The sequence below is a fragment of the Artemia franciscana genome, chromosome 2 (assembly GCF_032884065.1).
Source record: "Artemia franciscana chromosome 2, ASM3288406v1, whole genome shotgun sequence".
Taxonomy (NCBI): domain Eukaryota; kingdom Metazoa; phylum Arthropoda; class Branchiopoda; order Anostraca; family Artemiidae; genus Artemia; species Artemia franciscana.
In genome coordinates this window covers 8,776,207-8,794,791 of record NC_088864.1, presented here as the reverse complement: position 1 = coordinate 8,794,791, position 18,585 = coordinate 8,776,207, and the positions used below count along the sequence as shown (strand labels likewise).

At 36.8% G+C, this 18,585-nt stretch overlaps 1 protein-coding gene across 1 annotated transcript in view; it reads right to left on the bottom strand.

Moving 5' to 3' along the window:
• LOC136037049 (calcium-activated chloride channel regulator 1-like) overlaps positions 1 to 17,669 on the bottom strand; it is a 129,827-nt gene extending 112,158 nt beyond the window's left edge. Inside the window, exon 1 of the mRNA XM_065719480.1 lies at positions 17,121 to 17,669. Within this exon, the coding sequence (XP_065575552.1) occupies positions 17,121 to 17,258 (138 nt within the window). The 5' untranslated portion in view covers positions 17,259 to 17,669. The remainder of the gene's footprint in view (positions 1 to 17,120) is intronic.
• Positions 17,670 to 18,585: the final 916 nt, after the last annotated feature.

Here is an 18,585-nt window from a genome sequence, read left to right as displayed (position 1 = left end):
AAATAGCCATTTCAAAATTTGTATCAGATTAATTTCGGGGAAACCTGGTGAGGGGGAGGGGTCTATTCTCCAATCACTCTGTATCTTAAAAAGGGCACTAGGACTTCTGACTACCAAACCAATGAGCCCCCCTCCGAAGTTTATACGATCACTATTTCTATATGTACCTTATATGCTCCCTGGATGTAACTTAAAACCCTTGCCCTGAGGGCTGTGATGGGGGGGGGTCATCCTTAAAGACAAAATTTTCGAACCGTTCAATTACGTTGAACAAAATGGCTATATCAACATTTTGATTATATGTGTTTGGGGAAATGGTGGGCGTGGGGGGAGGTTTGTTGCCCTCCAAGCACTTTTGACCATTAAAAAGGGCACTGGCCCTTTCAATTTCCAATTTAATGAGCTGTTAAGTAAGCTTTAGGTTATTGTCTATTCCTGCAACTAGTGTGACCGCAGAAAGACTATTTTTGGTGGTAGGTCTGATAGTGACTATGATAGTGACCTAGAAGAGAAACGGACTCAGTCCACATAGATTTAATAAGTTGATTTTCATTCACGATAATTACAGCCACATCCCGCAGTTCTAATATGCTTCGGAAGTTTGCCTTAAGAAATTTTCGACTTTTGCATACAGTATTTTTTTTTACTATTTATATACAGCAGTTTTGTATATAGTAATTTTTGCAGTAATTTTAACAGTAACTGCAAGTAAGGAGCGACATTAAAACTTAAAACGAACAGAAATTGTTCCGTATATGAAAGGGGTTGTCCCCTCCTTAACGCCTCGCTCTTTACGCTAAAGTTTTTTACTGTTTTAAAAAGTAAAGTTGACAGAAAGAGTCAAACTTTAGCGTAAAGAGCAGGGCACTGAGGAGGAAACAGCCCCTTTCATATACGGAGTAATTTCAGTTCGTTTTAAGTTTTAATATCGCTCCTTATTTTCAGTTAAAAAACTTGTTTTTTTTTTGTATTTAATAACGAAGAAGACCAGCGTCCAGCCAGCGACTCGCGAAGTTTCTACCTCATGAACAGGCTCATATCTGTTGTAATTTGAAGACGGGATTTGAGATAGACTGATCAAAAAATAAATATATCCGATCAACAATGATCGGGTCGGCCTTCCGTATAGGTGTGACTTGTGGTAATTGTAGTAACAGTGGTAGCATACAAATATTCCCTTTTTGATTATGTCCCTTATGATTTCCTGAAAGTTCCAAATTGATATATCTAGTCACTCATGAGTTGCACCCTTTTGACAATCCGTAAATACATAACATGTTTTGATTTAGTTCAACACTCTCATCAACATTCTCTGAAAAGCTCACCTGTTTTCCCTTTATCTTTTTGGAAAATGAAGTTCGAACATGAATACCTTTCTCAATGACATGTACTATATGTAAGCAATGAACGAATAGCCAAACTTACGGGCCTTAACCTGAGGAATGTGGGGAGGTTGACATCCCCACAGACACGATTACTGGATCTTTCAATAATGCTGGACAAAATAGTTCTCTTAAAATTTTGATTAGATGCGTTTTGGAGAATGATAGGATTGTGGGGGGAGGCTGGCTGTCCTCCTTTTACTTTTGACTCTTAAAAAGGGCAGTATATCTTCCAACTTCCAATCGAATAAGCCCCATCCGACCCGAGGTTTATACGACCATCCGTTCCGTAAGAGCCTTATACGCCCGGGGCATAACTTACAACCCTTGCACCTGGGCTCTGGAGGATCGTGTCCACCTTGAAGTCATTGTTATATGCTCGTTGGACTATTGTGTACAAAACGGCTATATCACAGTTTTGATTGGCTGCGTTTGGGGAAAACCGGTTGTCAGGGAGAGAGAGGCCAGTTGCCCTATATCAATTTGGATTCTTAAAAAGGAACTAGAAGTACACATTTCCAATCAATTGAGCTTATTCTAAAGCTCAAACAACCACACCTTCCATAAAACGCTTATATGCCCCTGAGGCATAGCTTACGACCCTGGCCCCCGCTCTCTAGGGATTGTGTCAATCCGAAAGGCCTTGCTATGTGGTCTTTGGACTGTTTTTGAACAAATGGTTATTTCAAATATCGGTAACATTGCACATCAACAATATAAATTTCTTAAAATAATAGCTTAATAGCTATAATTTATAATTATCAGTTATTAATCTTATTTTAGAAAGAACTTATCTTGTCTTGTTTGTTTTGAAACAAAAATATCTGTTTTGCCTTCACTTTCCCGTTTAAGACTCAAAAGCAATTCTGAACCTTTCATCCTACGACATTAAATGACAAAATACGTTTCAAAGTTTTAACTTTTTTAGCTTTAATAAACAAAAAAAAATATTAAAGCTTTAAGGAATATATATCAGTATATGTATACTAAACTGACAATCCATAGCCATTTTTTTTCAGTAAAGTGCAAATCATGTTCATGTCTTGAGAAGGTATGGGGTTTGTCAAAAACATAATTTCCAGACCTTTCAACTACGCTGAAAGAATGGCTAGGTACTTATGTGTTATACGGTAAACACACTCAAGAACTTGTATCGCGAACATGAGATATTGCCCGTTTCTCAAGGGGGGCCGCCCAGAGAGCATTATATTAAATACGTAACTTAAATTAACCAATATACAAACTAAATATTCAATTAAAATATAGCTACAATGTATTTTTCCACCGATCCGAAGCTAATTGTCTGGTATTAACACTGTAAAAAATGGGTAATGTCACATGTTCACGATACAAGTTCTCGAGTGGGTTTCTCGTATAATACATAAGTACTAATGGCTATCTCAAAATTGTTATTTGTTGTGTTTTGGCAATTGATGGGCGTGGAGGGAGGGGCTTGTTATCCTCCAATCACTTCTGACCAACAAAAAGGGAACTAACCCTTTTAATTTTCAATCGAATGACACTTTTTCGAAGTTTCTACGACAAAAATGGCCATCTCAAAATTTCTATCAGATGCATCTCGGGAAAATACGAGGTTTGGAGGGGGTTTTCCACCCTTCAATCACTTTCAATCTTAAAAAAGCACTAGAACCTCTGATTACCAATCCAGCGAGCCCCCTCCAAAGTTTATACGATCATTTATAAGATTTATAAATCTTAAATGCTCCAGGGCATAACTTACAACTCTTGCCTTGAGGGCTCGGGGGGGGGGATCATCATCCTCAAAGACAGAATTTATGTACCTTTCAATTACGTTGAGCAAAATGACTATCTCAAAATTTTGATTGGATGTGTTTGGGGAAATGATGGGTGTGGGAAGGGGGGATAGCTGCCCTCCAATCACTTTCGACTATTACAAAGGGGCACTAGCCCTTTCAATTTCCAACTGAATGAGCTTTTTCGAAGTTTCTACGACGACAAATGGCCACCTCAAAATTTCTATCATATACATTTTGGGAAAATACGAGGGCGGGTGGGGGGTATGCAAATTTATACGGTCACCCATTCTATATATGCCTTATATGTCCCCAGGGCATAGCAAGCCTTGCCCTTAGTGCTGTGGGGCTGGGGGGGTTCTCACCTTCAAACACATAATTTCAGGACCTTTCAATTACGTTGAACAAAATAGCTATCTAAAAATTTCGATTGAATGTGTTTGGGGAAATGGTGGGCGTGGGAGGAGTTTGTTGCCCTCCAATCACTTTTGACTATAAAAAAGGGCACTAGCCCTTTCGAATTCCAATCGAATGAGTTCTTTTCGAAGTTTCTACGACAACAAATGACCATTTCAAAATTTCTATCATAAGCATTTCGGGAAAATACACAGTGTGGGGCGTGTTTCCACTCTTCCATCACTCTGAATTTCAAAAAGGGCACTAAAACTTCTGATTAACCATCCGATAAGCCCCATCCGAAGTTTGTACGATCACCTTTTCTATATAAACCTTATATGCCCCATGGGCGTTACTTTCAACCCTTGCCCAGAGGGCTTTAGGGGGGTTGTCATACCCAAATACAATTCTTTCTGGACCTTTCAGCTACATTAACAAAATGGCTATCACAAAATTTTGACTGGGTGTGTTTGGGGGAATAGTGGGTGAGGGAGGGGGGCTAGTTGCCCTTCAATCACTTTCTACTAAAGGGCACTAGCCCGTTCAATTTCCAATCGAATGATTCCTTCTTGAAGCTTCTATGACTACTCCTTCGATACGAAGTGCCCTGGTCTGAACGAAAAAGAAAGAAAAAAATAATACATTGTGTCCACATCGCTCTTTACTTAGGCAGCGCAACTGCGCTGCCTATGAAATACTTTGTGTGTCCTAATATATAGACGCAGGAAGAGCTTTAGGGAGGTGGAGGTCTATTGCGTTTCCAGGAGGTGTGGTGTTACAAAACATCGGCACAACTCATCTGATTTTTTCGTTCATCTTAAAATGTTGTTTTTTAGTTCGATCTTAGAGGTCCCAAATCTCAAGGTCCAAATCTCTTATCCAGAAAGGGTTAATCCCCGAAGTTGAAGAATTCCCCTTATCCCTCCCTTTGTTACTATGCACTGATGTTTTGGACACAATCAAAAAAGGGCCTGGCTACACTGCGGATTGTCTGATGTGGCAACTCAGCCAGATAAGTGTCTTTATATGTCTAGAAGCCCTAATACAATGGATGAATAATAAATATGGCTTTGATAGTTTCTAATAATAGTAGCTCGAAAAAGGGAAGCTTTCTCAGCCATTAAAACCTCAATCCCTGATCTTTAAGACCCCCATTTTATGGCAGCTAAATTGGGCCTTAGCTACTTTGCCATAGTAAAAGGATCCATATTCGATTTATGTAAAAATCTTTTAGTGATAGCAAACCAAGATGGATGTGAAGAACCTATTAGTGAATAGAAGCATTCTTAAGTTACAATGCAAATATCATAATATTTCCCATGATATAATGCCAAATGAAACTGCAATATAGAAATAAAACCAAAAACTTATGGGAAAAAGACAGACAGGCAGATGGCTGCTGTCATTTTCAAGCAGTTTTGTGCAACTTAAAAAACAACGGGGAACTTACAGGCAAAATCTTAAAATTCTCGGGAATATTTCACTAAACGAGCCTTCATACTCAAGAATCTTCCTCACAAACGACCCCTACTAAATGACCACATCTCATCCCAAATGGCCACAGTGTGGCCAAAGTTCTACGTTTCATCCCATTTAACATATTTACAGGACGTAATGTAGAATCAAAGAAACATTTTTGCGGACTTTTTCAAAAATCTTTCTCAAATCATCCCAATGCTATTAATATAATTCGCCTGCTTTTTCTTGTCAATTCTAACTCCCTTAGACATAAGTTTCTGTCTTCACCCCTCTTCGCGGTACAACACGTTTTTTCAAGGGTTTAGTAAACGGTTTAAAGCCGGGAAGTGGTCTGTCAACTAAGACATTGAAGCATTGTCTGATTTTTTTATTAAAATTTTACAATAAAATTTTTATAATTAAGTTTTTTTTATTAAATTTTTACAAGATTTTTATATTAAAAATCTTATTCCAAAAGCTTATCGCTCTTTTAAGATTTTTATGTTACAAATCTTATGCCAAAAACTTATCCCTCTTTTTACTGGCTAAAAACTAGACAAAGTAGAACCAATCAGGTGGACGTTTACTTTCCTTTTTTTTCTTTTTTTTACTGGCTTATATTATCCCAAAAGAGGTCCAAAAAGCAATAGGGTTTTTGAAAGTGGGCGTTATTTGTACTTCTAAAAATAAGGAATATTATGATTGACTTACAAAAATACATCACAGACGTAAGCCAATGAAAGTAACGAAACTATTACACCAAAGCAGTTTATCTTGTTTAACAGTTTATCAGTTAGTATTCTTTGATATATTTTTTCCGTGTGTCTTACTCAACTGGAACAGTTGCATCATGGTCATCCAGAAGTAGTTAAATGACAGCAAATTGAACAGTCAAAGATCTGTTGCAGTTATAAGCATAACTACTACTGGATAGGTTATGAATGACTTCGAATAAGGCATTAAACAACTGTACTTCTATAAAAGAAATAAATTAATGATTTTAGTAGCCAATAAATCGTTCAATTCCGTGTAGCTCAATTGGCAGTAGCAGCGTAAAAGACATAAATTGTATTCAGGTTTTCGAAATCCAGTGAGTCTGCTTTGCGTTTTATCTTCCAAAAGAACCTAAATGATAGTTAGTCGAATAGTCATCGTTGCAGCAATGAACATAACAATTACTGGAAAAAGTTTGACTAACTTCCATCATGGCCAGACTCTAAACTACTGCATTTAAGTAAAAGCAGTAAACTAGCTATTTTAGCACATGATGCTCTCTTCCATGTAGCTCAATTGGTAGTAGCAGCATAAAACACATAAATTCTATGCAGATTTTCAAAATCCAGTGAGTCTGCTTTGCGTTTTATCTTCCAAAAGAACCTAAATAATAGTTAGTCGAATAGTCATCGTCGCAGCAATGAGCATAACTATTGCTGGAAAGATTTCGACTAACTTCCATCATGGCCAGACTCTAAACTACTGCATTTAAGTAAAAGCAGCAAATTAGTTATTTTAGTACATGCTGCTCCTTTCCATGTAGCTCAATTGGGACAGTAGCAGCATAACATCCGTAATTTTATAAAGATTTTCGAAATCTAGTGAGCCTGCGTCACGTTTTGCTTCCAAAAGAAGTTAAATGACAGTTAATTGAACAGTCAAAGGTTTGTTACCGCAATGAGCATAACTATTACTGGGAAGGTTATGACTAAATTTCAACCAGCCAGACTAAATTGCAAAAGTTTGAGAGCGGTCTCGCAATTAAAATTTAAATAGAGGTATTTAGACTTGAGCTCTGTTACTTTTAATGTCTGCTAGCAAATAAAGGGTTACCAATAAATTGCTGGGTCTAGCGCCATAAATTGATGTTTTTTTTCGTAAAGATACTTCTAAGCAGCCACACACTCGGTGGGAGGAGCCTTAGGCCCTCCCTTTCTCCCTGTGTCTTTGCCAAATTTTACACATAACTTTGTATGCTTTTCATATGAATTGTCCAGTTTTGTTTTATTTTTCTGCTTTTTTGTATTTAACCTCCTTCAAGAAATAAGTTATGTGATACTGATTTATTGTCGGGTCTGATGTGGCCTGTACACGGAGAGAAGACAATTCCCGAAAAATCATTCCCGATCCCCCAGACAATTCCCGAAAAATCAGGCAAATGGCGTCTGGATCTGATTGGAGGCCCAGGGGGAGGGTTCTGGGGTTGACTGCCTTCCTAGAATTCCAAGAATCTCTTTAAAATACCCGCATTTTGGTTGCGTAATAGCTAAAAGGGACACAAAAATAACTTACATAATAAAGCTTTCTCTCGAAGTATCTTAATCCCCCCTCCCTAACGAACTAAAATAATTAAAATTATACTAGTTGAAAATACCCTGTTTTTTCGGTATTTAAAGTGAAGTAAACTGCTCTTGTCGATGACCACAGTCGACAACTCTAGCCAACAAAAAGTCCCACGACAAAACTCACGACTAAATATCTTCCCATCCACTCAACCCCCTATCGCAGAACCCCCGTAGATTTATTCGGCCGTGGAGTCCTATTATAGTCTTAAAAATCTCGCATGGGTAACCTATGGCGTCAATTGACTAAAATTACAGGGGGAGGGGACTAAAATATATTTTTAGAAACCTAGAGGAGGAGCAATTTCGTCGTCTTTTTTTTTCAGAGAAAGTACCAAGAAAAGTCATTTCAATGAAAAAAAAAAGAAAAAAAGATACTGGTCAAAACCTGTGCGGCGAAGGGCGTTGAGGAGGGATTTGAAAAAAATATCTTTTTCGGTATTTTCATTTTATAAATATTTAAAAGCAAAAGTAGCTCCGCACCTAGATCTCGAAATTTTTTCTTCTTTTGTATCTTCATTTTAAAAAGTCGAAAAAACATGCCTCTCCTCCTTGCGTTCAGTGAATTAGCGTTCCTAGGTTCTCCTTCGTGGGAATAAATAGTTATTTTATTAGTATAAACGGAAGGAAACTGCTTGGGCAGCAAAATGATACTTGAGAATGCACCATTTCGTGGTTTCCTTTTTAAGGGGTATTATTGATATTAATATTAGTCGGAAATCGGGTATCAATTTCCGAAACTTTTATGAGAATTGTTGGATAGAGTTTAAAATAGACTGCAACTAAAGCAATACAAATCCAAAAATTGATGCTTTGGATGTCATTGTTTAAATATATTTTTTACGCCATTTTCATAATATCTTCTATAATTTTATATACATCTATATGAAATCGTATAGATTAAATACATATACATCAATTTCTTTACCCCCCTCCCCCAGGGGGGTAATCATGATATGCCTTTTGTTTCTGCTATCTTTTACTCCATTTTATGTTTTTAACTGTTGCAAAATTACGCTCAGCATTATGTACTATCATAGAAACCATACACTACTGTCTCAAACAAGGAAATCACTAGAATGTATGCTTTGAATTCTTTGATGATGATAACATCCGAGCATAAATTTATAATCTATTGACTCCTCCCCAACAAATTTGTAAAGCTGGACAGGGTGCAAAACCCTTTGTAGGGGGTTGACTGATTACCCCCTATCCACAAGCTAAGGGCGTGAATACAACAGTAGAACCAAAAGATTAAAAAAGATCAATCATCCTTCTTTCCATATTCAACTGCTTTGTCGGAGAGGGGTATGAAACGCAGGTGATACTATCAGGGCTGATGAGACATTAGATAGGCGGGTAGGGATTCTGGTAATTACAAGGTAAAACGATGTAACTTGATGGTTTTCAGTCTTGGTTCAAAAAACCAGGTATTTCACCAACGAATTCGGCTGTCTGGTAGCGATTTTAGATTGATGCCTTTGTTGAATTTATAGGCTGTCTTCGATGGAATTTATAGGTGTCTGTAACTAAGGGAAATCGGTTGTCTCACTATTAATTAAGAAGTGTTATGGTTTCAGGACAAGAATCTTTACTTTCAGTGGAGCCTGTTAAAAATTTTTCGAGGCCGTATCCAAGGGGGGAGGGGTAAGGGGGTTTGAAACACTCCGTAAGAAATGTTTGTCCGACTCGTAAAAGCGCAACAAAAACATATAAAATATTTTGATGAGTTTTTAAAAGTTTTTTTGTAACCTTCACTTCTCTTCCCCCGAACAAAGATAGCCCCACTCGAACAAACATTCTGGATACCGTATTGACTCCACGCTACGTGTACCTGCTTTTAAATTTTGTTCTGAGTGACTAATATTATATTTTCAACATTCTAACAAATATTGACTAGACCGAGGGAGCGTCCACGTTCAAAAATTACGTGCATCTGGTGACAAGTGCTAAGCGTGTCCTAAGTGTGCCAAGCGAGACAAAAACTCTTCCAACTGTGGTGGTCTTAAGCAAGGCTGAGCTGTGCGACATAAGTGGCGTTCTGAAATGTGCACCATTTAGCAAAAAGTGGTTACCCCCTTGGGCTAGATAACGTTACTTACAATTTTAGAAATACCTAGGGTCCACCTACGGTCTACATGTCGTTTGGTGCTTTGTTTAAATTAGGCCGACATTTAAAGTACATGGATCATTATCGGTTTATATAACAGCAAAAGAATAGAATGCAAGTCTGACCTTTAGTCTATCAATGCAATGTGAATACAAGGAAGGCACGCAGAGCTTTGTTTGGAAGGGTAGGGTAGGGGGGTCCGACATTTCAGGGAAGGGGAGAAAAACATAGGAATATGTACATTTCATTGCCTACGATGTTACGAGTTAATTCTTAAGCTTAGTTTCACTTCTTTCAAGCAGTTTAGGCCTTTGTGGGAACACGCACTTTAATGATTTGAAACAATATTTAGCATATGTTAAAGCAACCTTAGTTCTTAAGTTTTTCTAGGTTCACACACCAGAGGGATGAGGCTGGCACCCTAATCCACGAATTCCTTAAAGTTTTTAAAATCCTACCAGTAATTGTTCTGATTACGGATTGTTTTGGATACATTCAAAGAGTAGGCTGTACAAAAAGTGAGGTTCAATCCCGCTTTCTAAGGCTATATAGAGAGAAAGGTTGAGATTGCTAGGGCACGTTCTACGGATGAAGGATGACAGATTTTCGAAGATTGTCCTTTTGGGCCAACCGTCAAGAGCTAAGAGGAAAGCAGGTCGTCTGCAGTTAGGGTGGGAGAATGTCATTAAAAAGATTTAAAGGAAATGGGAACTTTTTGGGAGGGTCTAAAGAGGGAGGCTTTGAATAAACTGGGATGTAGGAGGGACATGAAGCATGATATGTAGCTGTGTTGGTCTCAGGCGGCTTGGTGCTGCAGTGATTTGTTAGTAGTAGAAGTAGCATCGATAATTCGTTTTTTTATACTTTTTAGGATTTAACATCTACCCAAAACTTGGCCACACTGAAATAAATTCCATTGTACGAGGCCAGTTTTCTTTCCCAAAGTTTCCACGGATGGCGCCATTGACGTATGATGAAAAACAAAGAACTATCAAAATAATTAAGAAAACCAATAGAACAAGTTTGATTTTTAGCCCATTGAAGAAACAAAGAAAAATGACAAAAAACAAGTATTTTTGCAAGGACCTCCGCTTTGAAGAAACACTTCAGAAGACTCACTCAAGTGTCTCCTTTGTTTTGTTAGAGTTTCAAACAGTTCGTGGCAACGAACTGTAGGAAGGAGCGACCCTGCTCAATAGTAACCAAAACTCTAAGAAAACGGAATTATGATACGAATAACTACATCAAAAGAATTGCATTTTAGTGCTGATTTTAAATATATAAGTTTCATCAAGTTCAGTCCTACCCAGCAAAAGTTTAGAGAAGAAAATGTGCCTTATTTTCGAAAAAAAATTATCATGAGGGAAAAATTTATCATTTATCATATAAAATTTACCATGAATTTATCATGGGGGAAGGGAATTTCCATGAAGGAGGCGCTGGATTTTCCAGTATTATTTAAAAAACAATGAGAAATTAAATAAAAAAGACAATTTTTTTCACCTGAAAGTAAGGAACAACATTAAAACTTAAAACGAACAGAAATTATTACGTATATGAAGGAGTTCGACCCCTCCCCAATACCTCACTCTTCGCACTAAAGTATTTTTGGTAATTTAAAAGAGCTATTTATTCTAATTAAACGGTCTTTGTGATTCAGGGGTCATTCTTAAAGAATTGGAACAAAATTCGAACTTTAGTGTAGAGAGCGAGGTATTGACGAGGGGGCGAACCTCCTCATATACGTAATAAAAATACACGAATATAGAAGTTCGTTACGTAGGTTAATTCGTTAGGTATTACGTATTTTATTACTAATAAAAACGTTCGTAAATAAAACTAAAAGTTCTAGTGGGCTTTATAAGTAAAGAAAAATATCGGAGGGCAACTCTAGCTGGCTATGGAAGGCTCCCTCCCCTGGCTCTTTTTCTCAAAATCGTCCGATCAAAACTTTGATAAAGCCAATTAGCCAAAAAAAGCAAAAATTAATACGCAAATTTCGTTTTAATTATTCATGTACAATGAGCCAAAATCAAAACCTGGATTAATTGAAAAATGTTCAGAAATTAAAAAGAAAAGCAAGTTCTTTTAACTGAAAATAAGGAGCAACAGTAAAACTTAAAACGAACAGAAATTATTCTGTATATGAAAGGGGCTATCCCCTCCTCAACGCCCTGCTCTTTGCGCTAAAGCTTGACTCTTTGTCACAATTCTACTTTTTAAAACAATAAAAAACTTTAGCGTAAAGAGCGGGGCGTTGAGGGGGCGACCCTTTTCATATACGGAATAATTTCTGATCGTTTTGAAGTTTTAAGGTCGCTCCTAAGACTCCCATGTGAATTTTATTAGTGGTTCCCTGAAGGGAAGCACAAAAGAGGTCGTTCAAGACACACCTTGCGACGCCAGTATAAACAGGGTCTGATTAGAGGGGAGATGCCTCTTCAACCACAGGGGGAGAACGTCAAGGCTGCAGCTCAGCTCCGTAATGTCTGGCGATGTTTTATTGATACCCTATTCGCCATTCCTTGCTCTGGTAGATCTAAGATAAACGAACCCTCATTAATGGCCACCGACAGTGCCATTGCTAACAATAGTTGATAGACAACTCTTACGTTTGCGAAGACCCCTTCATCTCTAAATTGCGCAATTAATTCTAACATATCTCTAGGTTTTTTTAGGAAATGTGTCGTGTTGAATTATTGTCTTGACTATTTACTTTTATTATAAAGGAATGGTGACGAAAATAAAGGAAAAGTGAAAATGTTCGATTCAATTTGCTTATACTTACTGCTAACTGCGCCCTATGTTTTATTTTAATAAAAATGAAACTTTAAAATTACAAAATGATTATAGCTGTTAGATTATTTATTTGAAATCTTGTACTCCTAAAATTTCTGCACCCAGGACAAGTGCCCTTTCTACCCCCCTAAAACCAAATCCACCACTGACTCTGTACTCTAGAAAAGTTGAAATACTGAAACCCATAGGCCGTACAAAGCAGGCCTGGATTCCAAATAAAAGCGCCAAAAACTCTAACACTTTCCTCCCAGTGGCGGTTCTAGGCCTGGGCAGAGGGGGAGAGCAGCTACTACCCCAGTTTTATGACATTAAATTCCTTTTATCTTATGTTTTTACACTCCTTGGGTATACCTTGCCCCCCCCCCAGAATATGAGATCTAAAACCCTTACTACTTCCTCTACCAAACAGTCTGTATATTTGCTTTAGTTCCCTATTTCATTTATTCATTTCAAAGGAGTTTCCTTGGATTTTTGGGTTTAAACTATTAGAACACCAAGGACAGCAAAGATGAAATCTAGCGCCAGATTCCCCTCTTATAAGTAACCCATAGTCTTTGGACAAGAGTACATAAATCTAATTTATAAGAATAATGGTGACCCCAGATATGAACTTTAAATTTTTAATGACATAAAACATTGTTTAATGAGATGCATATACCCGTTGAAGGCGGATAGGTTTAAAAGGTCATACCCAGTTGAAGCCAGAAATTGTCACACGTTGTTTTGTTCAAGACGGCATACAATTCTGCTCCATTTGAAAAACGCGTGTGAATTTTTTCTTCTTAAATTTTACTTCAAGGGTGGCCGGGTCATGCCATTAATCTAGCTACCGTTCATATAAACTGGTTCTTTGTAGTAAGATTATCTGACATTTTTTCTACGTCGGTTTATGGTTGTCACCGATGAAAGGAAGTTGGCGATTTGGTAGTAGGGTTTAAAAAGGTTTCATTTACGATGCCCAAGAAATACAACATATGGATGCTATCCTATAATCCTCACCGCTTATTTCCCTGAGGCAGAAAAATAAGTTTTAACTGTACCACCTTAATTATCAGCTAATTTGAAGCATCGCTTTGAAATTATTTAACTAACTATACAGTAAAAAAGTATTTTTATGAAGCGAATATATACTAAAGTAAACTATGTGTTTAATATGGTTTAAAATACATCATAAACTAAATATATAAGAAAGTAAATGAAGGAAAATATAAAAAAATAAAATTCTCCAATTATTTACAATTTGTTCGATTGTATTTTTCCCTGGTCTGGCTAAAATTTATGTTAAAAGGGCCAAAATGCTGGAAGGTGACAATTTCATTTAGTGTTTTCTCTTGTTACTTTAGAAAAGAATATAGTGGCTTTAGGTTTCTCGTACATATCAAATTTAATTACATAGTTTCCATCAAGACCGTGCCCTTTTTGGGAGGAATTTAATTCTTTTATCTAAGATTGTACTAATTTCCATTCGTTGATAGGTTTTAGTAAGTAAATTCAAAACCAACACGTTTTAAGGCCTATCCATAGCGAGATTTTGGTAATAACGAGAATTAGTTAGCGCTAATTCGAAATAATCAGACTTTTCATAGAATTTTCTGATTGGCTCAAATCAGCAATAGGTAAGCCTCGGTATTAGAGAAATCTCATTGTGATGGAGCCTTTACATATTCAGAGTAAGTGATTTATAAACTTTGTTCCTGTCAATATTTTTATAAAACATTAGTTTCTTGGGGTTTCTTTGAGGCTGGGCTTTCTATCGAAGAGGGTCGCTCTCCACTTACAGTTTACTACTACAAACTGTTTGATCCAGGGCTGCCTTGAATTTGAGGGAGGCTAATATCCACAAATCCAAATCAACAATCAAACAGTTCGTGGTAACGAACTGTAGTAAGGAGCGACCCGGCTCAATAGTAACCAAAACTCTAAAAAATTGAATTTTGATATCAATAGCTACGTCAAAAGAATCGCATTTTAATGCTGATTTTAAATATATAAGTTTCATCAAAAGATGAAACTTACCTAGTTTAGTCTTACCCATCAAAAGTTACGAGCCTGAGAAAATTTGCCTTATTTAGGAAAATAGGAGGAAACACCCCCTAAAAGTCGTAGGATCTTAACGAAAATGACACCATCAGATTCAGCGTATCAGAGAACCCTACTGTAGAAGTTTCAAGCTCCTATCTACAAAAATGTGGAATTTTGTATTTTTTGCCAGAAGACAAATCACGGGTGCGTGTTTATTTGTTTGTTTTTTTTTGTTTTTTTTTTCCCCAGGGGTCATCGTATCGACCAAGTGGTCCTAGAATGTTGCAAGAGGGCTCATTTTAACGGAAATGAAAAGTTCTAGTGCCCTTTTTAAGTGACCAAAAAAATTGGAGGCCATCTAGGCCCCCTCCCACGCTCATTTTTCCAAAAGTCAACGGATAAAAATTTTGAGATAGCCATTTTGTTCAGCATAGTCGAAAACCATAATAACTATGTCTTTGGGGATGACTTACTCCCCCACAATCCCTGGGGGAGGGGCTGCAAGTTACAAACTTTGACCAGTGTTTACATATAGTAATGGTTATTGGGATGAGTTGTCCCCTCCGCAATCCCTCGCTCTTTACGCTAAAGTTTGACTCTTTGCCACAATTCTACTTTTTAAAATAATTAAAAGCTTTAGCGTAAAGAGCGAGGGATTGCGGAGGGGACAACTCATTTCATATACGGATTAATTTCTGTTCGTTTTAAGTTTTAATGTCGCTCCTTACTTTCAGCTAAAAAAATTAGTTTTTTTTTATTTAATTCATTATAAGCTCATAGTTTCCATGGTTTTCAAGGTGAATTTTTCAAATGAATCCTTTTTTTATATGGATACCTCCCATGGACACTGGCAGGGAAACCAGGGATCAATTCCTCTCTTGAAACAAGAAGACAACAAAAAATATATGAAAAGGATAAATGAGAAAGGTACCTTGTATTTTATAGCGACTACACTGTTGTTCTTGATCTGTTTTAAAAACCAGTTTCTCGATTTGCAATCAGAGATAATCAGCTTAGCCTGAGTGAGATAAAATGCTATTCAAATATATTTTAATTAAATATTTCATATATAGAGTTGGTACGTTAGGTATTTAATATAATGTGTCCTGGGCGGCCTTCTTTCTATAATTCCTGTTGTAGTTTCCATAATTTTGTTTCTAAAGTATTTTATTTTCATTATGCTTGTTAAATGTCCTGACCCCACTCAAGAATTTTGATCTGTAAAGATCTGAGAAAACCGGTTTGTCTATCTGCAGTAGGTTATAAATAGCTTAGTCTCATTGAGAAAAACTACGATGTAGGTATATTTTTATTATATATCTAATATATAGAGGTGATTATGCTATGTATTTAACATAATACGTTCTTGGCGGCCTGCTTCCCATAATTCTCTGTTGTAGTTTCCATAATTTTTCTTCTAAAGTACTGTATTTTCATCATATTTTGGTATATCTCATTAGGATTAACCTAACTTCACTTCTTGAGTGTGGTCGCTATAATACACAAGAACAATGGGAAACACTCCTCTCTCAATTCCAGTAAGAACAAAGCTCCTTGTGATGCTATTCCCCCTGTTAGATAGCCTATCCCAGTGGTGCTTACAGTGCCTCACACCTATCCACCCTTGGGGCATGTAAGCACACTAATCTAGTTTTTATGTTGCACACAATAATAGGGAGCCATTACCCCATAGCACCCATATTACAGGCTTAGCTTGAAAATGCTCCCAGGAATCTGATAGGATTTCCACATTACCCCCTCCCTCTCTCAACATCCTTCTGTGTTTAATGCCTCCCAATCTCCTGGAAGCAGTAATAGGCTAAATTGAAAAATGTATGTAGCCTAAACAGGAAATCGGAAAACATTCCGATTTAAATAATGGCGAAAACAAACCAACTGATAGCACTGCCTCCCTATCCTGGAAAATTTCCGGTTAGCACTCATGATTTTCACCCCTGTCTCCCCTTTTGTACAGGTAAGCTTTGGCAATAAGTGCCCAATTGGGAATATTGAGAAGTAAACATGTTAAGAAAACAATTCTTGCCTTATAAAAAGCTGAAAAATCATAGTTAACGCGTTTTGAGGTGCTTCCACTATACTTTGCCCCCCCCCCCCCCCAATTTGCAAATACATATTTCAAATTATAAATTTATCGTGTTTTTCCGTTTCCCGATTTCGTCAGCATTGACTCAATTTACGGACATCAAGTTGAAACAAGAGTAATGAATTGCAAAATACATTAGAAATATATAATTTGGGCTACATATTTGCACATCGGGGGGGGGGGGGGTGAAGTATAGAGGAAGCGCTCTCAAAATGTTTTGAATACAATTTTTTGCATATTATGATGTAAGAATTGTTTTCTTAACACGTTTCCTTCCCATTAATCCCATTTGTGTACCACAAAGAACACATAAAAATATCTCTCCAATATGATGACATAGGGCTAAATTTTATATTTTGATGTCCTTGGTATTTTAACATGTTTATTTGGGAAAATTGCAGTTTAGCTGCTCTTCTGAAGTCTGAAGGAAACAAGTTAATAAAGTTAAAATAGCATCGTTAGATCCCTTATTCTTTGCTCCTTTTCAATATACAGTATAAGAAGACACATTGAGTGATATTTTAATCTTATTTTGGCCTCAGATTAATTGAGAAAATCAAAACTTTACCAAAAGAGGATGAAACAAAAATTTGGTTTTAAATATTTGTTTTTCCTCGAATACATCTCGACTATTCGACCTTGAGTAGGCTACTGCACACTTGGGTCCAACTCTTTTATATCAAATTTATCAAGTGCTTGTTTCTCATAATGGATTAAATAACCTGTTAGGACACTTACTTCTAATGAGTTCAAAATTTGCAAACAATCCTCGCTATGAATTCCATCTTCAATTTTCAGAATAGTTACATTATCCTCACTTAAACTTGCTACACATACACAAAATAAATACAGATAAAAGATGGACATCGATGACATACTGCTGACTTCAAACTTATCAGATGCAAATCGATTAAGTCGACTTAAAAACTAATACAGTCATACGCTTGGAATAAAATCACTTGACTTTTGGCAGGGAATTTATTTTCAAGGGCTTGACTTTCACAAAATGTAGTAAAAACACTGTCTCCTCAGGCCATTCGAAGGTTTCCACCCATCCTGACCTCCTATTGCAGGTTACTAGAATTAAGCCTCAGAAGACGTTCTAGTTCGGAGTAAAAATCACAAAAATTATTCTTATGCTGTGAAGAGTTATATTCCCATTCTTTAGACAATGCACTATTCTGATTGCTGAAATATCACAGGTTATACTATCCGAGACAGAGACAACGTTTTTCTTGACTTTATCTGTATACCCGAAACTTCGGCAACGAAACCAGGCGAAACACTACGAAATCACAGAGATACATAAATTCGCTTGTGCGTTTTCTTGGTGGTTTTTAACTTGAGGGCAAAGAAGCAGTAATGGTGGAGGTGTGTAAGAGATAGCTGTTAAGATATCCAGATTGGGTAATTAAAACATGGGTGGGATAATATTGTTAAAGATTGTCATGGATTAGTTTGTTACTTGAATGAAAAATCTTAAATGTCAATCAAAAATAACAATTCTAGTAATAATGTATCTATGAATTGAGGGTTTAGCCTATTTGTGGATGGGTAGTTCAGTGAGATAAGGAATAGAGGTATCTAATACCGATCATCGTCTGTATTTGTTGCATTGATAGCCTATTCCTATAATACAGAGGCCGGGGCTTCATTGTTAGTCAGTACACCCTCCGGAATCGAAGTTAGGTTAGCTTTAATGAAATATACCAAATAGTTTAGTGACAAAATTACGGAAACTACAACAAAGAATTTTGGAAGGGGGGCCGCCCAGACGCTTCATATTACATACCTAGCATGACCTAACCCAACCCAAATACCAATCCGATATATTAAATATTTAAAAGAGACATACCTATAACATAGATTTGACCTCAGCCTAAGCTAATGCTAATTGTCTCCGAATACACAAAGCAATCAACCTATTATTTTCTGATCTTGCAGATCCAAATTCTCGAGTGTGTGGGACTACTGGCTAAAAAGGAAGCACCCAGTGGCCAGCCAGGTAGGATAGAAGAATGTTCCTGCCTTCACACGAAGATAAACACCGAAACTATTTCTTCGTCTAATACATGGTAGAAGTATAGATAACTTCGAAGACCAAAAATCTTAGAAATCTTTTTTCTAGAAAGAAAAGTCTTTTTTTGTCTTTAAAAAAGACAAAAAATTATTTTTAGAAAATCTTTTCTAAGAAAAATAGAGC